This window comes from Rhinoraja longicauda, chromosome 4, assembly GCF_053455715.1.
Source record: "Rhinoraja longicauda isolate Sanriku21f chromosome 4, sRhiLon1.1, whole genome shotgun sequence".
Lineage (NCBI taxonomy): Eukaryota > Metazoa > Chordata > Chondrichthyes > Rajiformes > Arhynchobatidae > Rhinoraja > Rhinoraja longicauda.
In genome coordinates this window covers 84163395-84188521 of record NC_135956.1, presented here as the reverse complement: position 1 = coordinate 84188521, position 25127 = coordinate 84163395, and the positions used below count along the sequence as shown (strand labels likewise).

Genomic DNA, 25127 nt, shown 5'->3' with positions numbered 1-25127 from the left:
AGGTATTTATTCACAAAATGCTGGAGTAACTCAGCAGGTCAGGCAGCATCTCGGGAGAGAAGGAATGGGTGACGTTTCGGGTTGAGACCCTTCTTCAGACTGAAGAAGGGTCTCGACCCGAAACGTCACCCATTCCTTCTCTCCCGAGATGCTGCCTGACCTGCTGAGTTACTCCAGCATTTTGTGAATAAATACCTTCGATTTGTACCAGCATCTGCAGTTATTTTCTTATATTTCTCTATATCCTAGTGGATTGAGAATATCCAGGGAAAAAAATACATTTTCTGGTGCCTGAAATTGTAGCAAGCAAAGATGTGAGTCGAACTAGAAAAAAAAGAAAAACGGAATAATTGGAGAATAAAAGGCTGGCTGGAAGGCAGTAGAATAGAAGTTTTTCTATACCTTGAACTTTTTGCTGGAGAGCAGAATAAAAGGCACGGAATAATGGAAAGAAATAGATTTATCTTTATCAAATAGAATGAATTAAAGAATGAGAGGTTAGGAAATGTTTTATAAATCTTGTGATCTATAGCTATGGCAACTGTTTAAATAAGCTGGACAATTGTAATAAAACCTTGTGCATGTTATCTTCTAAACTTTTCTTTAATGAGGTGGTGCATCTTGAGGTGCATCTGCAGTGATACTACAACATTGTGGCCTTATTTTCAGACCTATATTCATTGTAACAAAGTTTCTGCGCAGGAAGAAATTTTCCAAGCAGCCTAAAATAGGTAGGCAGCTGTTCTTCCCCTTTGTTAAAATTAGATTTCAGCTGAACAAAAATATATACTGAATGACACAAATCATTTAAAAATAATTTATTGCTACAAATTGTACGATCTGGTATATAAACTATATTATGTTCTGTAAATTTCATGATACCTAGAATATTATTCTGCTATTGATTCTTGCATCCATTCAGTTGAGAATATCAAGCTGAAGTTAAAATAGAATGAACTGTTTCTCATTCAGCATTATCCAAAAAATAGTGTAGGTCTTGAAAACACAGCTGGTCTCCAAATTGTAGACACATGCTGTTTATTTTTACAATGCAAGAAAGTTGGCAGTTCCTTCAACAAAATAAACACATTTTGCGCATTTATTAATTGGATAATCTGAGGCAGTACAACATAGAATCAGTGTGTATGGATGCACCGCCCACAGAACTCCATTCAGTCAGCAACATATCTGTAGCATAATTCAGACCTATGCAGAGATTTAAAGCACCAATTAATTTTTTTTAATAAATTTACCGTGTGACCCAATTATGTTTAATATAAACCATTGTACATTTGTAGCTTTAATGTTCTAACATCACATTGAAATCTCATTACTCTAAATTACTTCATGATATCTGTTCATAGATGAGTGAAATGCAGGATATTTGAGGAATAAACATGGGCCTCTTTATTTATTGCATTATCAAGTTAGTTTTTTTGAAATATATCACAACAGTAGCGAGTGAAGTCTGTGACATTGAGTTGGCTTTTAACATTGATACAGGTATATTTCAATTGCTTTGTGATATCATTGATTGGTGGCAATTTCAGTTGAAAGTGCTGTTGCCGATTTCATTAATGTCAAGCTGATGATTTTTAACAAACATTGTCAGATTATATTAATATCTTAAATTACAGTTGCACTACTGATAACAATCTGAATCATAGCATTGGCAATGACAATTATGTCAAAGGACTGTGCCTGACTGGCATTGCTTGTACCACTGCTCAGATTGCGACTATAACAGCAGGCCAGACGCTGGATATCCTGAATCAGAAACTTGCCACCAGGCACTTTGCAGGTTATGTCAGGAGTGTGGTGGAATGGGACGAGCCAACTCCATTAACACTTAAGAACATGGCACTATGTCCCACTTGCCCTTGTTTAACCCACATCCTCAAAACCTTTCCTATCCATGTACCTGTCTATGGAATCATGTAGTCAAGAAACTATTCCAACAAGCTAATTTTAAATTTCAAAATAAATATTCCTTCCTTGTTTCATATTCAGGTCGCAGACTTTGTGCAGACACTCCCTGGTTGTGAAGAACAAGCAAAGATCTTTAAGGAAGAGGTAAAAAAAAAAAAGAAACCTCCATTTTCTACATTCTTATCGGTTCATTGGTGTTTCAGTATCGCGCTAGCATGCTGGTTGTGATATAAGCCAGCCTGAAGTCTGTTATTTTGACTTGTACTACAAATATATTACTTTTTGCAGAGGTGAAAGCGACTGTATTTTAGTTGTAAATGTGACAGGATTTTTCAATTTGCACCTTTAGTTCAGGCATTGATTGCAATTTCTGACAAATTATTTTAACGGCAAGACCTGGCACAAGTGGGAACTCAAAGTATTAAGAAACAAAAAATACAAGACCACAGCTGCTTTTAGCTAATCAGAAACACAAGTGTACATAGAAACTATATTTTATCTAATATAGACTCCTCCTCACTCACCACATTCAAAACATCACTGAAGTCTCACCTGTTCAGCACTGCCTTCAACCACTGATCGTCACCTCACCTTCTGTCTCCTTTTTCTGTTCGTTTACTTATTTATCTATTTATTTTCTTCTCTATGTTCTAGTAATCCCTGTAAAGCGTCTTTGAGTGTTTGAAAAGCGCTATATAAATGTAATGCATTATTATTATTATTATTAATGCATATTGGGGCATCACTTAATATTTCATGCATGTAAAGAGAGATTTTTTAACTCTTTTTGGACAGTAGTACATTGACCACCACAACTGAAAAATTAAAAATTGTGCCAGAGACTAGGGCTTTTGTGAAATTAATTCCAGGCACTTACCATTCACTGGATGAGAAAAGAAAACCTAATTCTAAAAACTGTTTAGACTGCAATATGGATACTTCACGATGGAATTTCTGATTCAATTTTTTGCTAATTGAATCGATGACAAGTGTCACAATTCAGATCATTCATTTCACTTTTCAGATCACAATTCAGATCACTGAATTTCAGAGTAAATTATTCACATAAATTTGTAGAAGGTAAAAGATTATCTGCAGGATATGTTTCACTTTATGAAATTAGATGTGTCAACAGAACAATCATTTGGCAGACAGAATTATCTCTTCCAAATACCAAAGGAAGTGTTTCCAGACTTCTCGTTTCAGAGTAGTTTTTATTTTCTTCATCTAAAATACCACTCTACATGAGTCATGATTAACAAACTGGTGGATTTCCACAAATTCCAGAATCCACACAATTACATGCCTGTAAACTTCTATTTTAGCAGGTAGCTGCCCAAAGGATGTTGGAGAAAAATAACCCCATCTGGGGAAGTCAAGTTAAAATCTATTTGTAATGCACGTCACTTCATTTACTATGTATCTTGGAGTGGCATTAGAAAAAAATGACTTTAGCGAGTTATCAGTGAACATCTGACCTGTACAAATCAGTAATGTCCTAAATTCAGTCCCTGTACTGAAGTATTTGAACACATTCACAAAATAAGATCGTCAGAAATTTAACAATGGTTCATATTCCTTATGCTAAGATTCACATACGTGAGTACATATTGGTCAGTCATTATACCTTCAGTGGTAAATAATCTATTGTTACTCACCATGCCATAAAATAGTACACAAAAATGGTTGCCAATGTAAACTTTTGTAACATCTAGAGGAAAGAAAATTGCAGAATAATAAATAGAAGTGGAAGGTTACGTTCTTTTTAATCACTATTTTAAATTCATTAGATAAATATTGCAAGCATGAGTATTCATGACTCTTTTGTGTGCTTAATATAAAATATTCAGTTTTGTCTGAGATTATTAGATTTTACTGAATTGTATATTTGACTTTAATGTTGTTCAAATAGTGAAATCTATTCATTAACATTTGCATTGATAATACCAAAATCCCAATTAAGAGTAATTCTAGTGTTTAGGTTAATTACCTAACAATAAATTTAAAGGATAAAAAAGATAATTAAATTGCTTTTGTACAATTTTAAATGTGCGTAAGTGATTGATTTAATTCTAAGTACTTTTGAAATGTGTTCCCATAAGAATATTCTTCAGAAAAGATGTGCTATGGCTGTCAGGAACATTATAATAAACATCTCACACATGACTCTAATAGTTCCCAACTGTGACAAAGGAAGAAAAATGTGAATGATGTAAGAGAGATAAGTTAAACAAGACTCAGCATTACTCAATTCCCTTTCTTTCCCATCCAAGTCACATCAGTCCCAATAGTCCAAGTAACATCAGTCCCAATAAGACACAATTAATAAATTAATGCATTATGTGTCCGGAATAAAGAAATTATCGCCTTTAGCATCCTAAAATAACCTGTTATATAATCAGTATAAAGGCACAAAATTGAAAAGAACTTTGTTAACCAATATATTAGCTTCAAGTTCTAAAACTGTGAAGTGAAGAACAGATTTGTGGTTGGGTTCATAATTCAGTTAGCATTGTTATGATAAAGAACAAAAATAAGTTTGTATTTAAATTGGGAGGATTCGAATTTTACTAAGCAAAGAATTGATTTGGCAAAAGGGGACAGGAAATAGGTAAATTAGCATCAGATCAGTGAGTGACATTCAAGAAACCTGAACTCCCAGATCTACAAGCCCCCCCCCGATGACAAAGTATATTTGACAGTAATGAAAAGAAAAAAGGAAAGTTTATATTAATACTGGGGAAGAGGAGATAATATGCAGCAGGTGGAGGTGGCATGAAAAAATACAGGCAAGTAAAATCAAAGAAGGCCTAAAGGTATTTTATAATTCCATACAGGGCAAGAGGATACCTATGCAAATAGTAGGATCTGTTAGGAATGAAAATGGTATTCCACGTGCAGGTGGAGGAAGTGAATAAGATTCTTATTGAACCCTTTGTGGCTGTCTTCCAAAAAATAGGGGAGAGGGTGCAATGTTGCTGTTGCAGTCGAATAAGACAAGTATGGAATGTTGGGTGGATACATTTATTGAGGAATTGCCTTTGGAAAGTGGATGCTATTCCTGGCCTGGTTGAAGTATATATCAGGTCATGGACAGATGTGGAGGTAGAAATTGTGAAGATATTGACCGTTGTTTTCCAATTTCCCAGGTATAGGAATGGTGGCAGAGAATTGGAGGGCTATTAAAGTTATGCTGAGGTGAGAGGACGGCTAGTGAGTTTAACTCTTGTATGTGGTAAATTATTGGAATCAATATTCGGTCCTTCAGATTAGTCAACATTGAATTTGTTAAGGGAAGGTCATGAATGACTCACTGCGTTTTGTGAGAAGGTAAAAGGAAAGGTATTGCTAGGATTTTTTTGTGTCAACTGAGCCGCTGAGTTACTCCAGCATTTTGTGTCTACTGACCCGCTGAGTTACTCCAGCATTTTGTGTCTGCACAAGGTATTGCTCGGAGTGTGTTTAATGTAGTCTACATGGATCTTAAAAGCATAAAATGTTTTTGAAAATAGCAGGTCAGGCAGCATATGTAGAAAAAGAAGAAAATAAAAAAGATCTTTGGCTTTAAAGCCAAAACCTTTCATCAGAACCGGGAAGGAGAGAAAACTGTTAGATTTGAGTTAAAGGAAGGTGAGAAGTGGGAGCGGCATGGACAGGGCAAAATAAATATATCTGATGGGGTGAGGCAAATAGCTGTGGTGATAAGCTGGTGATGAAAATGTTAGGTTGATAGATTGACTGGGGTAGTTAAGGAGGGGAAAAATGTTGTTAAATTTAAGTTAAAAGGTTATTATTAAGTACATGTCAGAGCTATAGGAAAAACCAAACAAATCAGACAATGTCAGTGGTGAGAAAAAAAATCTGTTAATATACAATAACCTGCAGCAATACTGGCCAGATCTGATAACACAAACAGAAAGCAAATTACTTGAAATTGTTGAATTCAATGTTGAGTGCAAAAACCTGAAATGTGCCTAGATGCCCACAGGCAGTTAAAAAGAGTTAAAAAGGATTCCTTCTCTCCCGAGATGCTGCCTGACCTGCTGAGTTACTCCAGCATTTTGTGAATAAGTTAAAAAGAGCAGGTGGGATGCGTTCCTTGTAGGTGAGATATGGATCATTAGATGGAGAGCTTGTGCTAGACTCCAAACAACACTGGTTCGAGCACAACTTGACTGCTTCCTAAAGTTTTGATCATCATGTCACAGAAAAAAATGTGGTCACACAAGACAGTGTGCAGAGGCAATTTGCAACAACATGTCAGGTGTGGAAAATCTCAACCATGAGGAAAAGTTGAAAATGTTGAAGTTATTTTCTTTGTTACAGGGGAGGATGAGGAGAGATTTAATTGATGTGCTATAACATAAATATTATCATTAAGAATGAACAATGGCATGTGGATGCCATCTTCAAATAATCAAGGCATACATTACTGTAAAATAATGACCAGACTAATGGATATTAATATACATATTTTTGTGAATGTTGCCATCGATTGAGTATACATTGAAGCCCTTCCTATTCACAAAGGCCAAGAAACTTATGACAGTTGCCTTATTTATTAAATGTACCTAGATCACTTGGAATTAAATGGCTGAACCACGCAGCCCCATATAATTGTGCTCGTATCCACACAATTCAGTGACATAATGTATAATCCATGTTGTTTTTGCATTACCTGAATTAATGCGAATACTGCATTTACCTGCCAACAATTTTATCCCTCTCCTCTCAATTTTTGCCGCATTTCGGGGAGTTTGTGTGATGAGTCATATCGATTATTTCGAGGGGCAGATTTCACATGCCATTGTGTACTGGTGAGCTGTCCCTCAACTTAATTCCCTCAACATATCAATTGTGAATGGTATAGAATTTATCCAAATTCAATATTTTTATAGATTTTAGTTAGTAATACAGATTATTACTCTAGTAGAACTCTGTATAAACTGAACGGAGTTTGTACGTTCTCCCCGTGACCACATGGGTTTTCTCAGAGATCTTCAGTTTCCTCCCACACTCCAAAGACAGGTATATAGGCTAATTGGCTTGGTGTATGTGTAAATTGCCCCCAGTGTGTGTAGGATAGTGTTAATGTGCGGGGATCGCTGGTTGGCGCTGTCTCGGTAGGCTGAAGAGCCTGTTTCCGCACTGCATCTCTAAACTAAACTAAGAACCAAAGTTACAACAAAGCAGCTACATATGGCTATATGACAGCAGGTGGTAGGTTCAGTACAATGCCAGACGAAGAATGCATTGCGTGCTGTTAGGTATGAAACTTTTATGTGCAGACTCCATGAGGTCCAATCCACATCTTCAATAGGTAAGGAAGGATTCAAGGTAGCATTTGTTCCCTGCTTTTAGAGTCTCAATTTGCATCTTCTCACTTTTCAACTGATATTCTCTCCTTAAACCATCTTTTATTGATGAAGGTAGTGACACAAGTGCAGTGGGGTACTGAATACACTAAGCACATCGTGTACATTGGCATGTGTCCAGATTTCCCTGGAAAGAATATGTTATTTGCAGACAGATATGCAAGGTAATATTTGATAGACAACTAAAAAGACAAAATCAGCACTGTGTATGTGTCACATTGTTTGAATTATAATGTGTCATGTACATGCATATGGTGCATGAGTATTAGGGGGAAAAGAAAGGCATAGCAGCATTTCCAAGCTAGGAAAAACACCCAAAAGTACCTCTCTCACTCCTTTTATAGAACATAGAACAATGCAACATATCACAGGCCCTCCAGCCCACGACGTTCGTTGCAAACATGATGCCAAATTTAACTAATCCCTTTTGCCTGCATGTGATCCATTTCCTGCATATTCATGTGCCTATCTAAAACCCTCATAAATGCCACTATTGTTACTGCGTCCATCATCACACCAAGCAATGCTTTCCAGGCGCCCACCATTCTTGTCCCACACCTCTTTAAACTTTCCTCCTCTGACCTTAAAGCTATGCCCTGTGAAATTCAACATTGCCATCCTGGGGAAAAGGTTCTGACTGTCTATGCCTCTCATATAATTTTATACACCTGTCAGGTTTCTCCTTAGCCTCCAACGCTCCAGGGAAAACAATCCAAAGTTTGTCCGACCACTCCTTACAGCTAATATCTTCTAATCTAGGCAGCATCCTGGTGAACCACTTCTGCATCCTCTCTAAAGCGTCCACATACTTCCTGTAATGAGACATACAGAACTGCAGATATTACTCCAACTGCAGCCCGACCCAAGATTTATAAAACTGCAACAAAGCTTCCTGACTCTTAATGAAGATATTTGACACAAAATGCTGGACTAACTCAGTGGGACAGGCAGCATCTCTGGATAGAAGGAATGGGTGGTTTTGGGTCGAGACCCTTCTTCAGACCGGGAGAGGGAACCACAGAGATAAGGAAGGGTAAAGTGTGAAAACGAGACATCAAAAGAGAAGCGGTTCAAGGAAACTATAGAATAGTTCATAGTTAGCTAGTTGAAGGTGACAACAAAGCTAACAGAGATAAAATGTAATCGGGGACAGTCAGAATGGTCGGAGAACTGGGAAGAGGGAGGAATGGGAAGAGAGGGAAGAGAGAGAAGGGAAGCAAGGGTTATTTGAAGTTAGAGAGTCAATATTCATACCGCTGGGGTGTAAGCTGCCCAAGCAAAATATGAGGTGCTGTTCCTCCAATTTGTGCTGGGCCTAGGGTTGCCAACTTTCTAACTCCAAATATGGGACAAGGTGACATCACTGCACGCGGCCTCACCCAGCTAGCAGATATGTGCTCCCGCACCACCAATGGTGGCTGCCCGGGCCAGAGGCTGGTTGCTACGCAACCTCTGTTAGGCGAACACAGTCGGCCCCGCTCCCCGAACACACTCCGTTAGCTACAATGTCCGGGTCTACAGCACCCCCGGGCCTAACACGGGACAAGGGCAGTCCCGTACGGGGCAAACAAATTTAGCCCAAAATACGGGATATCCCGGCTAATACAGGACAGTTGGCATCTCTAGCTGGGCCTCACTCTGACAATGGAGGAGGCCCAGGACAGAAAGGTCGATGTGAGAATGGGAGGGGGAATTAAGGTGTTTAGCAATGGGCAGATCAGGTAGGTTTAGGTGGACTGAGCGGAGGAGTTCAGCGAAACAATCGATGCGCCTGCGCTTGGTCTCGCCGATATATAGGAGTCCACATCCTGGAACAGCAGATACAGTAGATGAGGTTGGAGGAGGTGCAAGTGAACCTCTGCCTCACCTGAAAAGACTGTGGGAGTCCTTGGACGGAGTCGAGGGAGGATGTATAGGGACAGGTATCGGGACCAAGCGCAGGCTTGGCGATCGTTTCACTGAACACCTCCGCTCAGTCCAAGTTCTTCTGTACCAATCTATTTTAGAACTACAGGTACACCAATGATGTTCCAGCAACTGATGATCTGTCACCTCCTTTAATTTGGACAAAATTACGAGAACACACTTGCAATTCCCATTGGAAGTCCCCCCAACAATGTGGTGCCTAGGCCGGTTGAGGCCGACAATCTCAACCTGGGCTTGGATTTACACAGCTCGCGTTAAGCACTCCGGGGGCTGCGAGCCTGCCAAAGGCACTTCCGTGACCTGCCCGGACCTCCACACGGGCCGGGCCACACCTCCGGGACCATCATTGCCACTTAAAAAATTGCTCCCCTAAATCTCCGGACACCCTGCCAATCCCCACATACAGGAAAAGCACATTTCCTGATCGGTGGGCTAAATTTGCCCTCTGCGGCGAGGGCTTTGGAACTCCAGCCCAGCTGGAGCCACAGCCTGCTTCTGAGGCCGACTTTGCAGGCTGGTATCTCGGCCCTCCGGTGGCGCTGGCAGACCCAGTGCCATTCTACTTCTCTCGGAGGCCAGCATCGGAGGGCGGGGACGGCGGGCATGCTCGCCCAACTGCATTTTTGACTAATTCCCCAGCAGTGCTACCAGTGCGGTCGGGCACTGGTTCACGAGTTGCAGCCCTCCACGAGCTCCGCCAACTCAAAACGTTTCCCTGAAAATTGTGTTACCCAAAATCTCTGGGCACTCCCCCATAGGAGAAAATACAACACCTGGGATGGCGGGGGTTGGGCCTGTAGTTCTCCCTCCGCTCCACGGGTGGCCGCTGATCGGGACTTCCAAGGGCAACTTGTTGACCGGCACCTGGGCTGCCCATGCAAGAAATGCAAGTTTCGCTGTAAATTTAATTTACATTTAATATTTGTTTTATTTTGGTTTCTAACAGACATGGGAGGGGTATAATTAGTGGGTCAGAGGTATATTGCTGAGTTATTATTACGCTACCTCTTTTGATCTGGCAAAACGGATAATTCGGCAAGGTTTTGCAACCAAGGGTGTCGGAAAATTGTTGGTGTACCTGTACTAGCAAATGCCAATGTCAGAATGAACCCATTACTAGTGTAACATTTTAACAATGACAAGACTCTCAAGAGTGTTCTATAACATTAGGGTACATAAATTACACTGTACTTTCCTTGAATGTTTGTGGTCCATATTCCATTCATTCTTAATAACCAAAATGTAATGATAATGGAAATTTGAAGAACAGAAATGATGGCATTTAACTATTTGACATGCCGTTAGCAAGCCATTTTGTGTTGAAACAAGTGGATAGAACCTGTAAAATTGCTGTGCAACAGGAGCTATATATTTTGGTGTCAACTTCAAAAGTCTGTCCTGTGGTACTGCTTGTGATTGTAATCGACGAATGCCTTGGTGTAATATTAAATTTTGAGTTTGTGGCATGCATATCTTGTGTAGGTACTGTTGTCAATATACCTGCAGTGGTCTTGACCCCTACCCCCAACATACTAGGCTGATATTTGAAGTAACTTTAGCCCTGAAGAGCATAATATTTTTGGATACTCTGGATCACCATATAACCATATAACCATATAACATATAACAACTACAGCATGGAAACAGGCCTGTCCGGCCCTACCAGTCCACGCCGACCATTCTCCCTGACCTAGTCTCATCTACCTGCACTCAGACCATAACCCTCTAATCCCCTGCTATCCATATACCTATCCAATTTACTCTTAAATAATAAAATCGAGCCAGCCTCCACCACTTCCACCGGAAGCCCATTCCATACAGCCACCACCCTCTGAGTAAAGAAGTTCCCCCTCATGTTACCCCTAAACTTTTGTCCCTCAATTCTGAAGCTATGTCCCCTTGTTGGAATCTTCCCCACTCTCAAAGGGAAAAGCCTACCCACGTCAACTCTGTCCGTCCCTCTCAAAATTTAAAAAACCTCTATCAAGTCCCCCCTCAACCTTCTACGCTCCAAAGAATAAAGACCCAACCTGTTCAACCTCTCTCCGTAGCCTAAGTGCTGAAACCCAGGCAACATTCTAGTAAATCTCCTCTGTACCCTCTCCATTTTGTCGACATCCTTCCTATAATTTGGCGACCAGAACTGCACACCATACTCCAGATTCGGCCTCACCAATGCCCTGTACAATTTTAACATTACATCCCAACTTCTATACTCGATGCTCTGATTTATAAAGGCAAGCATACCAAACGCCTTCTTCAACACCCTATCCACATGAGATTCCACCTTCAGGGAACAATACACAGTTATTCCCAGATCCCTCTGTTCCACTGCATTCCTCAATTCCCTACCATTTACCCTGTACGTCCTATTTTGATTTGTCCTACCAAAATGCAGCACCTCACACTTATCAGCATTAAACTCCATCTGCCATCTTTCAGCCCACCCTTCCAAAAGGCCCAAGTCTCTCTGTAGACTTTGAAAATCTACCTCACTATCAACTACACCACCTATCTTAGTATCATCTGCATATTTACTAATCCAATTTGCCACACCATCATCCAGATCATTAATGTAAATGACAAACAACAGTGGACCCAACACAGATCCTTGGGGTACTCCACTAGACACTGGCCTCCAACCTGACATACAATTGTCAACCGTTACCCTCTGGTATCTCCCATTCAGCCATTGTTGAATCCATCTTGCAACCTCACTATTAATACCCAACGATTTAACCTTCTTAATCAACCTTCCATGTGGAACCTTGTCAAATGCCTTACTGAAGTCCATATAGACAACATCCACAGCCTTGCCCTTATCAATTTCCCTGGTAACCTCTTCAAAAAAATTCAAGAAGATTAGTCAAACATGACCTTCCAGGCACAAATCCATGTTGACTATTTCTAATCAGGCCTTGTTTATCCAAATAATTATATATATTGTCCCTAAGTATCTTTTCCATTAATTTTCCCACCACAGACGTCAAACTAATAGGTCTATAATTGCTAGGTTTACTTTTAGATCCTTTTTTAAACAAAGGCACAACATGCGCAATGCGCCAATCTTCCGGCACCATCCCCGTTTCTAATGACGTTTGAAATATTTCCGTCTTAGCCCATGCTATTTCTGCACTAACTTCCCTCAATGTCCTAGGGAATATCCTATCAGGACCTGGAGACTTATCCACTTTTATATTTTTCAAAAGTGTCCGTACCTCATCTTCTTTAATCCTCCTAATTTCCATCACTACTCTACTTGTTTCGCTTACCTCACATAATTCAATATCCTTCTCCTCGGTAAATACCGAAGAAAAGAAATTGTTTAATATCTCCCCCATTTCTTCCGGCTCAGCACATAGCTGTCCACTCTGACTCTCTAATGGACCAATTTTATCCCTCACTATCCTTTTGCTATTGACATATCTGTAGAACCCCTTAGGGTTTACTTTTACATTACTTGCCAAAGCAGCCTCATATCTTTTTTTCGCTTTTCTAATTTCCTTCATTGTTTATGAGATAGTTGATAATGAAGTCCGACGTATTTTAAGTTGGTAACTTAAATGTTGTGTTAACCAAAACATTTCATTCTATTTTTTAGCAGATTGATGGAGAAGCATTCCTTTTGCTGACACAGATGGATATAATTAAGATAATGAGCATCAAATTAGGCCCAGCGCTGAAGATTTACAACTCAATTTTAATGTTCAAGAATTCTGAAGATGACTTGGATAGACATTGAGGATTGGAAAGGGCAGCTGCTAAACGTTTGATATTCTTTTTGACGATTGATAAAAAATAATCTGTATTTATGGATGGCACATTAAACTGTAGATCAATTTATCAGCAAGACTAACAGGGTATACAAAGATAATGAGTTATTGTTGATTTAAAGAAATGTTAGTTATAAATACTTGTTAAAAAAATATGGTGAAGTCATTAAATTGTGAAGTAGTTGGAGATGATGCATTTGGAAGTTGTATTTGTACAGTGAACATGTGAAACATTTTTCATGCAATTGTGATCAAATTATAGTTTACAACATTAAAATTACAGAGTTGGGCAAAAGTATTTGACTGCCTGTGAGATAATATGTTTTAAATATAACATGAATCTACGCACTTTAAAAGTGTTGAGTAAATGGATGTTACCCAAAACTTGGAGTATTGCAGGAAAAGGTCTGCAAACAAGAGCACAATTAATCACATTGAAATAAACTAAAGCTACATGTAAAATTCGTAATTGTATTTGCAAACATATCTTTTAAAAATCATCTGCTGTTTAGATGATGAAATATCTTGGAAATGTAATTTAATGTTTACATCATCAGTTGCATCTTTAACTCATTTTACTGCTTCAACTGAACAAAATAATGGAAAGGCCCTCCTGATTAACTCTTGCCGATGTGATGCAAGCCTATGTCTTCATTTTGGAATTGGCACCCCAACAAACAGAACTAGAGATAATAATGGCACAAAACTTTTTGCATCCATTCTATATTTATTCCCAGAAAACAAATAAGACCACTCTTCCACACACACAATGCAAAATATTTGCTTCAAGAATGCGATGAATTATGTACAAACCAAAATAGATCAGAATGCCATTTAATGTCTTTGTATCCAACTGATCGAACAGTATGATGCATGCACTAATTACCTTTCATCCTGCATTGTGCTATTTGTTTAATAATTATTATTTATAATACTTTACAGCTTGCACCCTCCCTATACTTGTAATTGACACACCTCGGGAAACCAATAGTGCAGAGACTCCAAATGAGTTCATACTATAAAGAACTCAGTATAGTATGTTTTCTAAAGTAAGTTTTTCAGCTTTCATACTGTATTCTTGATGCATTCCTGTGGTATTAAAAACTTACCCGTAAAGGGACAAATTGCATTGTTGTCATAAGTAATGTGCTCTTAATAGGTGATGAGCTCACTAATAAATTAGTTTATTTAGGAAAATAGTGTGTTTTGAAGTGATGAAATTTAAATGCATGTGGTTGCATTACGATTTGTTTTCTCAAATTGGTGGGCATTACTGTTTTGTACATTATGTTTTTAGGATAATTTATACATTCTAGTGATGTGTGTGTTTGTTTATATTTGTAAAGCATTTAATTATTCCAAAAGATATAGGTTACCTATGAGATTTTTTCCAATGTAAATTATGTTTTATGTATTGTATCAGTAATATATACAATATCCATAATGAGTAGTGCATGTTCATTCTCAAAACAATTGGTTAATTATAATCTGCATACTATCTTGTCAAGATGGAACAATCATTTTTTTAAATAAATATTTTACAGAGCAGGATTCCAATATGGTATATATCAAAGTCAAATGTCATGGGGGGGAGGAAGGAGCAGGAAGGGCAATGCTACACTATTTTACTTTTAGCCAGCCTCAATTTTTATTTATCATTTAGGATGCAGTCCACAATGTTATATGTGTACTTAAGTTATCCAGATGTGTACATGTCTTCGTGAAAAAACTGAGGTATGAAAATAAACTTAATGGATATATTTGGTTTTATACTTTTTCATAATACTGCATATTGAATAAAAAGAAAGATCAGTTTTAACAATTGCATCTTTTTTTCTGGTAAACCTACTTTATCTTTAAACCAAATCAAAAGATGGACATATTCTGTAAAAAAAATGTAAATCAGATTTTCTCTTCCTTCACATCATCTTAAACTCAAAGACTCCTGACAATTTGTGCCTTGTCATTTCCTGACGAAATATGATGAATACAAAATATGTAAAAAACAAAGATCCTGCAAAATTTGCTTCATAAATTAACCAAATTATCTATTAGTCATTGCTGGAATTTACAAACACAGAGTTTGTTTTTTTACAGATAGTCACAGATCACATTTTATATACATATAATTTAGGGTAACTGATGTGATAGCCTAAGAATTCTTATACAATAACATCACCAGCAGCTATGTATTATCTTTTGTATTGGTGCTGACAATGGAGGATTCAACAACAAAAAACTCACTTCCTTCAACTTAGTCCAGAAAAGGTGGAAAATAGCTTGAATGCGTTTTATATTTTGACTGAGTATTATTGTCATTTTTAATAAGTTTCCCTTTCGGTAAACAGAGCCATAAACTTTAATCCATTCTGCTACTGAGTCAAAAAAATATCAGTTCATGAAGCTTGCTACATTTGTGCAATGGTGTCTGTTATTTACATGTTGAAGATTATTAGTAAAAAAAAATACCCTGTGTAGGGAATGTTTACAATTAATCTTTTATTCTGGCATGCTGTATTTACCTTTTTGCATATCTTTTTTAATGTAATATTTATCAAAAGTGAGCTTGCATTTTTTTTAAATAAAGTCCTGTTAAGTTCAAACTTTCTGCAATGCTTTAGCCTCATTTCCTCTGAGTATCCATTTTAATTTATCACCTGATGCACACAATAAGCTTGGTGAAGCAATAAATAACTTTTGCGCCTTTCTAAAAAAAAGGTGTTGGGGCTGGCACTGTAATTTTAAGAAACCAGTGGAAAATACAAAAACAGATGTGGATACTGTTGCTTCTGCAATTCTACCAAGATAAAGCAAAATCATGCAAAACATGTAGTTTTTTTTCTGATGGTATTCAATCTTCCAAAAAGTCAAGCAACCATTCGGTATCCTAATCAAGTTGGATAATTGTTCTTACAAGAGATGTGACTATAATTAACAATGTCTAATTGATCCTGAAATAAGATCGTTAAGAGCCAATAAATCGGTGATCCTGGAATCGTATTTCGACGGGTGCTTTTCTGTATGGAGTTTGTAAGTTCTCCCCCTGACCTGCATGGGTTTTCCCCGGGGGCACCGGTTTCCTCCCACACTCCAAAGAGGTACAGGTTTGTAGGTTAATTGGCTTGGTAAAAGTTGTAAATTGTTCCTAGTGTGTGTAGGATAGTGTTAATGTATGAGGATTGCTGGTCGACGTGGACTCGGTGGAATGAAGGGCCTTTTTCTCTGTATCTCTAAACTAAACTAAACCAAACCAAACTAAACCCAAAACATCATTTATCCTGGTCTTCCACAGATGTTACCTGACCCATCATGTTACTTCAGCTCTTTATGTTTTGCTCAAGATTTCAGCATCTCCTTGTTCATAGTTGAGGTTAGTGTTGTGTGGTGTCCAAGAGCCTGATGATTGCTGGGAAGAAGATATTCTTGAACCTGGTGGCCACAGTTTTCAGACTCCTATATCTTCTTCCCGATGATAGGAGTGAAATAAGTGCAAGGCCAGAATGATGTGGGTCTTTAACGACATTGGATTGTGTTTTGAGGCAGCGCCTCTTATAGACCCATTCAATGGCGGGGAGGATATTATCTGTCATCGACCAGGCAGTATCTGCCATTCTCTGTAATCTCCATTGTTTCTGGATGTCTGAGTTGCCGAACCAGGCCCTGATGCAACCAGTCAATATTCTCTCTATCGTAAACTTGTAGAACTTCAAGAGAGTATTTACCAACAGATCGAATCTCCTAAATCTTCTACGGATGTAGAGGCGTTCATTAGTTTTCTTTATAATTTCCTCAACGTGCTTGACCCAAGACAGATCCTTAGAGATATGCATGCCCAAGAACTTGAAGTTGTTGACTCTCTTCACCACCAACCCATCGGTGAAGACAGGTTAGTGGATCCTTATCTACCCCCTTCTGAAATCAGCAACCTGCTCCTTGGTCGTGCTGACAATGAGAGCAAGGAGTGTTGTTCTGGCAAAATTCAATCATATTTTCCATCTTCCTTCTATACTCAGACTCATCATTCGCCGTTATTTGCCCAACAATGGTGGTATCATCAGCAAATTTGAATCACAACATTGGAACTGTGTGGTTACACTGTCATAGGTATAGAGAGAGTAGAACAGGAGACTCAGCACATAGTCCTGAGGTAAACCTGTGCTGAAAGTTATTGAGGAGGATGTGTTGTTGCAAATTCATGCTGATTAAGGTCTGCAGATGAGGGAATCAAGGATCCAGTTGCATTGCGATGACCAGAGACCCAGTTACCAGAGTTTGTTAATAGATGAACTCTCGTCAATGAATAAGAGCCTGACATATTTGCTCTTATTTTCCATGTTGTCCAGGGCAAAGTGGAGAGCAAACAAGATCACATGGTATACACAAAATGCTGGAGTAACTCAGCGGGTCAGGCAGCATCTCTGGAGAGAACTAATGGGTGACATTTCGAGTCGAGACCCTTCTTCAGACATTAGTCCAGCATTTTGTGTTCTCTCCAGAGATGCTGCCTGACCCGCTGAGTTACTCCAGCATTTTGCGTCTCCAGGAATGCTGCCCGACCCGCTGAGTTAATCCAGCATTTTGTGTCTCTCTCCAGAGATGCTGCCTGACCTGCTCAATTTTCCAGCATTTTGTGTCTACCTTTGACTTAAACCAGCATCTGCAGTTCTTTCCTAAACAAGATCACATACTCTGTTTATCTATTGTGGCGATAGGTAAATTGTAGTGGATCCAGGTCCTTGTTAAGATAGAAGTTAAAATGCATCAAAACAGATGCTACCTGATCTGCTGAGTTCTCCCAGCTGTTTTGTTTTGCATCAAATTTTCCAATATCAACTTTGTCGATCATCATCATTGATCAAAATGTTTGCTAAAGTAAATGTAGAAGTAATATTCTTCTCAGGTGTTCCTTATGGGCAAGGATGACTTGCTTTAGCTCTAGTTCAGCAGTTTCCAAGGTGGCTGATATGGCCCATGTGGAGTCTGCCACAGGTGAGCAAAAGATGCTTGACAAAGCAGGTGAACTGATGTTTTGGAAGGGGTTATGCTCCTGCAATTTTCTGCAAGTTCTGTGTGCTCCTGAAGAAGAGGCACACATTTTCCAATCCTCTCCTGGTGTTCCATTTTTAATTTTGATCAGTCATGGGCAAGGAACTTCTACAAATCAGTGAAGATGTTCCATTTTTCAAGGAGGTTTTGCGAATATTCTTCGTGTTTTCCTTCTTGACCTAATAATTCCTTTCCCATTTAGAGACTCTGAGCAATGTTAGCAATGTGGCAGCCTGAAGGAACTGGCTAATTAAAGCTTTATAGCTGTAAATATTGATGTGGGAAAGGAAATGGATGTTGGTTTACTTATCTTGCAAATGGATTTGGAGAATATTGCAGAAAGGATATTACCTTTCAAGTGCTTTGAACTACATTGGGGTAGTACTAATCTCCAAAATTTATAGAAGGTGCACTTAACCTCAAAAGGAGTTGAACTGACTCGATCCTGGAGTGGGGGAAATGGATTTTGAATAGTTTCTCATCCTTCCACTAAAGTAGCTTCACCCCAATGGTAAGCTTGTCAAAGATGAGATACAATATTGTTATAAGAAAGATTCAGAAGATGGTTGGAGCAATCTTGCTTGATATATGTCTGCACTATGATTCTATCTGTGTTGGATCCATTGGTTAGAATCATAGCTTGACCGGGTTCATTTAGCAGATGTAGAATTGTGCCAAATTTCTAAGGACAGCCAAATTTACAAATAATTCTCATTCCTTCTTAACTGATAGGGTAAAAGGCCTTCATAAGATTGTGAAAGGTAAGTTATAGTATTCTTCCTTCATGGTACTTCCTTCATTTGTCTTGGAGTCACACAGTGGAGATCAGTCTGTTGCTCCTTTGATGGATAAAATCCACACCGCAATTCTGTGAATAGCTCCTTCACCACCGGGAGAATTTGGTTGTGGAAAATACTTCAATGACTCCCCTGTGAATGATGCCTTTGATTGCTGCTGCTGGACCTCATCTGAAGATGGTTATGATAAGGGCATGTCCTACTTAAACGGGAAGATGAGGCTATGAATGTTTGTCAGAGGTTCCTCCCCATCAGCCTGTAGCACTTCAGCAGGCAAATTGTTTATTTCTGAGCCTTATGGTATTTTCCATTCGATATATAGACTTTTCAAAGGTTTATTGGTCTAAGCTAATGACAAGAGTGTATTATGGAATAAAGTCAAGATGATCTTACATCCAGGATAGATTTTTGGTTGAGGATTTAAAAAAAAATCTTTACATTAGTCATGTAAAGAATTACATTGACTACCTCACTATCCTCAATAACACCTCCTGCATTCATGGCTCTGAGTGTGGTGGATGCTTGGGTTTTGGGCCATTACTGAGTTTGACTATAGTGAAGAATCCACACTATTGTTGTAGTTATGAGATAATTGGTGGATCTTCTGTACTCTTTCCACCCACATTAACCCTTTATATTACAAGATTTGAACCTTGCCGAACTGATGCCTGAAGAACTGTTTATTTCTCTTGAGGCAGGATAGGATTTCCTAATCTAAGATGTCTTGTGTTTGTGATTAATTAGCTCCTGGCTCTCTTGGCCATCTCATCACCTTAATCTCAGTGATTGCAGGAAGAGAACTCACAAACCTCTTTACCCTTAACCTGCCTTCTACAGAGATAAACTGAGTTATGTAACTGTAGGATTGGAAAGGACATAAACCCAGGAAAGATGTCATTGGCAACAAAGGAGGTCCAGCCAACTCAAAAAGAGGTGATCCAGAAACTTTGGATGCTATGTGACTCCTGTTAACCAAAACTTATTTCTAAATGGTTTGCTTAAGGCCTTCATTAATTTCCTTAGCGCAGCATTTCAGCTGGTGTAGCAGCCAGGTTATTGGAAATAACAATCAATTAGCTAATGTTTGGGCCAGTAGAAATTAACACTTACTGGTGCAGGGAGCAGGGTTTCAAGTTTCTGGATCATTGGGACCTCTTCTGGGGGAAGTATGACCTGTACAAAAAGGACAGGTTGCATCTGAACCCGAGGGGAACCAATATCCTGGCGGGGAGATTTGCTAAAATAACTGCGGAGACTTTAAACTAGTACGGTTGGGGGGAGGGACTCAAACACAGATAGCTAATAGGCAGTGTGTGAGGCAGGAGGCAGAAAAGGGAAACACTCAGACCCAATATGTAGGAGAGAAAGAAGGGAAAAGAAATAAACTGAGAATAAGAAATGATGGGTCCCTTAAATGTGTATATTTTAATGCTAGGAGCATTGTAAGAAAGGTGGATGAGCTTAGAGCCTGGATTGACATCTGGAAGTATGATGTTGTGGCGATCAGTGAAACATGGTTGCAGGAGGGTTGCGATTGGCAATTAAATATTCCAGGATTTCATTGTTTCAGATGTGATAGAATCGGAGGGGCAAGAGGTGGGGGTGTTGCATTGCTTGTCAGGGAGGATATCACAGCAGTGCTTTGGCAGGACAGACTAGAAGGCTCGATTAAGGAGGCTGTTTGGGTGGAACTCAGAAATGAGAAAGGTTTAGCAACACTTATAGGGGTGTATTATTGACCGCCAAATAGGGAACGAGAATTGGAAGAGCAAATATGTAATGAGATAGCAGATATTAGTAGTAAGCACAGAGTGGTGATTGTGGGTGATTTCAATTTTCCGTATATAGACTGGGAATCACATTCTGTTAAAGGGCTGGATGGTTTGGAGTTTGTAAAATGTGTGCAGGATAGTTTTTTGCAGCAATACGTAGAGGTGCCTACTAGAGAAGGGGAAGTGTTGGACCTCCTGTTAAGAAATGAGATGGGTCAGGTGACGGAGGTATGTGTTGAGGAGCACTTTGGGTCTCGTGATCATAATGCCATTAGTTTCAATATCATTATGGAGAAGGTCAAATCTGGACCAAGGGTTGAGATTTTGGATTGGAGAAAGGCTAATTTTGAGGAGATGAGAAAGGATTTAAAAGGAGTGAAATGGAAATTGTTGTTTTATGAAAAGGATATAATAGAGAAATGGAGGATATTTAAAGGTGAAATTTTGAGAGTACAGAGTCTTTATGTCCCTGTTCGGTGGAAAGGAAAGAATAATAATTTGAAAGAGCCGTGGTTTTCCAGGGAAATTGGACACTTGGTTCGGAAAAAGAGGGAGATATACAATAAATATAAGCGGCAGGGAGTAAATGAGGTTCTTGAGGAATATAAAGAATGTAAAAGGAATCTTAAAAAGGAAATTAGAAAAGCGAAAAAAAGATATGAGGCTGCTTTGGCAAGTAATGTAAAAGTAAACCCCAAGGGGTTCTACAGATATGTCAATAGCAAAAGGATAGTGAGGGATAAAATTGGTCCATTAGAGAGTCAGAGTGGACAGCTATGTGCTGAGCCGGAAGAAATGGGGGAGATATTAAACAATTTCTTTTCTTCGGTATTTACCGAGGAGAAGGATATTGAATTATGTGAGGTAAGCGAAACAAGTAGAGTAGTGATGGAAATTAGGAGGATTAAAGAAGAGGAGGTACGGACACTTTTGAAAAATATAAAAGTGGATAAGTCTCCAGGTCCTGATAGGATATTCCCTAGGACATTGAGGGAAGTTAGTGCAGAAATAGCAGGGGCTATGACGGAAATATTTCAAACATCATTAGAAACGGGGATGGTGCCGGAAGATTGGCGCATTGCGCATGTTGTGCCTTTGTTTAAAAAAGGTTCTAAAAGTAAACCTAGCAATTATAGACCTATTAGTTTGACGTCTGTGGTGGGAAAATTAATGGAAAAGATACTTAGGGACAATATATATAATTATTTGGATAATCAAGGCCTGATTAGAAACAGTCAACATGGATTTGTGCCTGGAAGGTCATGTTTGACTAATCTTCTTGAATTTTTTGAAGAGGTTACCAGGGAAATTGATAAGGGCAAGGCTGTGGATGTTGTCTATATGGACTTCAGTAAGGCATTTGACAAGGTTCCACATGGAAGGTTGATTAAGAAGGTTAAATCGTTGGGTATTAATAGTGAGGTTGCAAGATGGATTCAACAATGGCTGAATGGGAGATACCAGAGGGTAATGGTTGACAATTGTATGTCAGGTTGGAGGCCAGTGTCTAGTGGAGTGCCCCAGGGATCTGTGTTGGGTCCACTGTTGTTTGTCATTTACATTAATGATCTGGATGATGGTGTGGCAAATTGGATTAGTAAATATGCAGATGATACTAAGATAGGTGGAGTAGTTGATAGTGAGGTAGATTTTCAAAGTCTACAGAGAGACTTGGGCCTTTTGGAAGGGTGGGCTGAAAGATGGCAGATGGAGTTTAATGCTGATAAGTGTGAGGTGCTGCATTTTGGTAGGACAAATCAAAATAGGACGTACAGGGTAAATGGTAGGGAATTGAGGAATGCAGTGGAACAGAGGGATCTGGGAATAACTGTGCATTGTTCCCTGAAGGTGGAATCTCATGTGGATAGGGTGGTGAAGAAGGCGTTTGGTATGCTTGCCTTTATAAATCAGAGCATCGAGTATAGAAGTTGGGATGTAATGTTAAAATTGTACAGGGCATTGGTGAGGCCGAATCTGGAGTATGGTGTGCAATTCTGGTCGCCAAATTATAGGAAGGATGTCGACAAAATGGAGAGGGTACAGAGGAGATTTACTAGAATGTTGCCTGGGTTTCAGCACTTAGGCTACAGAGAGAGGTTGAACAGGTTGGGTCTTTATTCTTTGGAGCGTAGAACGTTGAGGGGGGACTTGATAGAGGTTTTTTAAATTTTGAGAGGGTCGGACAGAGTTGACGTGGGTAGGCTTTTCCCTTTGAGAGTGGGGAAGATTCCAACAAGGGGACATAGCTTCAGAATTGAGGGACAAAGGTTTAGGGGTAACATGAGGGGGAACTTCTTTACTCAGAGGGTTGTGGCTGTATGGAATGGGCTTCCGGTGGAAGTGGTGGAGGCTGGCTCGATTTTATTATTTAAGAGTAAATTGGATAGGTATATGGATAAGAGGGGATTAGAGGGTTATGGTCTGAGTGCAGGTAGATGAGACTAGGTCAGGGAGAATGGTCGGCGTGGACTGGTAGGGCCGGACAGGCCTGTTTCCATGCTGTAGTTGTTATATGTTATATGTTAATATGGTAAATGTGCTGCAGATATTCTTCTGATCTCACACTGATGGTAATCTAATGGGTATCAATGCCTGGATTGTGAGTGTTGCCATGGCCCCTTGAACTTGTCGCTTATGAAGCAGGATGCTATAACAAGATTTTTCCATGCCTGCATTCACTAGAGCAGCATTTGAGATGGCTCTTGCTGATCCTTTGTTGCCTATCAGCCCTTGCCAGGGAGAACCTGAAAGTGTTTTGAATAACTTGATCATAATTCCATAACCTACATTAATAAATCATGGTAACTAAACACAGCGAGTTAGGTTCATCGATAAATTTCTTTCTTCAAATTCGATTCTTGTTCAAAATAAGATTGCCATGGTTTGATGATAATCATATTTAAAATTATTCACTGTGGGATAAAGTATATGAATAATGTGAATCAGTGACATGCTTAGATCTGAAGAAAATGGACTTGCATTTAAGGTTCCTAAAACATTATAATACTGGGATTTTCCTTGAGAGATTTTTAGTTATGCCGTCGAATAACTGCTTGAAATCGATTGACATAATCTTGATTACCATGTTCGTAAAAGGAAGTAAATTATATATGTTTTAAATCTTTTTTTTAATCCAGCCATTCTTATGTTCCTTTGTCATAATTAAAATGAATTGAATTTTGCAGATTCATTATGGGAATGTGTTAATTTAGATTTTATGAACATTTTTAATGCGTGTATGAAACTAGTATTTATCTTCATGGAAATATCAGCAAAACATAATTACTGCTTTTGTGGAAAATAGCAAAATAGTGAATTTCTTTATTTAAAATATACAATATTTATCTTGGAATATCACCCGTAAAGAACAAAATATATTAACTTTGCTTCAGGCATGAGATAAAGAAAAGCAATTAACGGCTATAGGTTTTCATAAATTATTTAATAAAAATAATATTTCCCAGGATAACACTGTAAAGCCATGCTGAACATAAGTGGATTGCTGCTGAACAACTGGGAAAACAGATTACAGAAGCCTTCAATTATTCCCTGCAGCAGTATAATAACATTATTATATGCATTCACTGGACTTTGCCTATTGTATGAAATCCATGTATGAAATCTATGCATTGTGTGAAGAAATAACCATGTGAATAAAATTTAACATGTTTTTTTTTATGGATATCCAACCAAAGCATATCAATTATATTTTGTTCAAAATATAATTGAAAAAAATCATAAAATCAAAATAATTTTGTTCAAAAAGAGAAATTAAAGATTTATAATAATTATAATAAGATAATTTTCTATTTAACTCAATTTCTAATGTTGAGTCACTATTATTTATTAATATAGGTCAACATGTGATAACGACATATGTTTAAATGTCAACTTTATTATCTGCCAGATTAAAATTATTCTGTATTTGTTTGCTTCAAATAATTGTAACTGTCATCAATCTGAAATCATGTAACTTTCAGAATGCTTCCCTAATTACTATTGATACATTACATTTTAGATGCCTGTGTAAGCATAGCTTTAATTACAGAAGTGGGATTACACCTGTAAAACTATCCAGTTCTTTCATACCAGGAAGCTCAAAACCAGATTCTAGGTCAGCCTTTCTCTGTAAAACTTGGCCTATTTTTGAATTCTGAGTGAAACCATTCATCAATAGGAACACTAATAGCAATGAGGTTAGTGAACACTAATTAAGGAAACACTGCAAATATAACTCAAATTTCAAAATGTCCAAATCTTGTATAAGAGACACAACAAGCAAAGAACTGCGATTTATTTATTTCAATTGAATTTTATAGTTTGTTGGTGTGAATACTTTCAATCATTTATCAATTTGTATGCAGTATCTTTTTAAGTGAATTCAAGTGAAATGGAAATGATAAAGGGAAACAAGAGATAAGAATATCCAAATGGAAATGGCCTCCAGTCTTTATGTCTCTCCCTCATGACTTTTCTTGCAAGTTCCTATCAGCCTAGACACTAAATTTA

At 38.5% G+C, this 25127-nt stretch overlaps 2 protein-coding genes and 1 long non-coding RNA gene across 6 annotated transcripts in view; 2 read left to right on the top strand and 1 right to left on the bottom strand.

Annotated features, from left to right (window-relative positions):
• l3mbtl4 (L3MBTL histone methyl-lysine binding protein 4) overlaps positions 1 to 15507 on the top strand; it is a 262599-nt gene extending 247092 nt beyond the window's left edge. For all 3 annotated transcript variants that reach the window (XM_078398236.1, XM_078398234.1, XM_078398235.1), the window contains 2 exons: positions 2011 to 2073; positions 12832 to 15507. In XM_078398236.1, the coding sequence (XP_078254362.1) occupies positions 2011 to 2073; positions 12832 to 12972 (204 nt within the window). In that variant the 3' untranslated portion in view covers positions 12973 to 15507. The remainder of the gene's footprint in view (positions 1 to 2010; positions 2074 to 12831) is intronic.
• The window catches only part of LOC144592932 (band 4.1-like protein 3), a 477619-nt gene that overhangs the window by 41772 nt on the left and 410720 nt on the right, over positions 1 to 25127 (top strand). The gene's annotated exons all lie outside the window — the stretch shown is intronic.
• The window catches only part of LOC144592936 (uncharacterized), a 45695-nt gene that overhangs the window by 16231 nt on the left and 4337 nt on the right, over positions 1 to 25127 (bottom strand). For both annotated transcript variants that reach the window (XR_013547192.1, XR_013547193.1), the window contains exon 2: positions 3588 to 3640. This is a non-coding gene — a long non-coding RNA (uncharacterized LOC144592936). The remainder of the gene's footprint in view (positions 1 to 3587; positions 3641 to 25127) is intronic.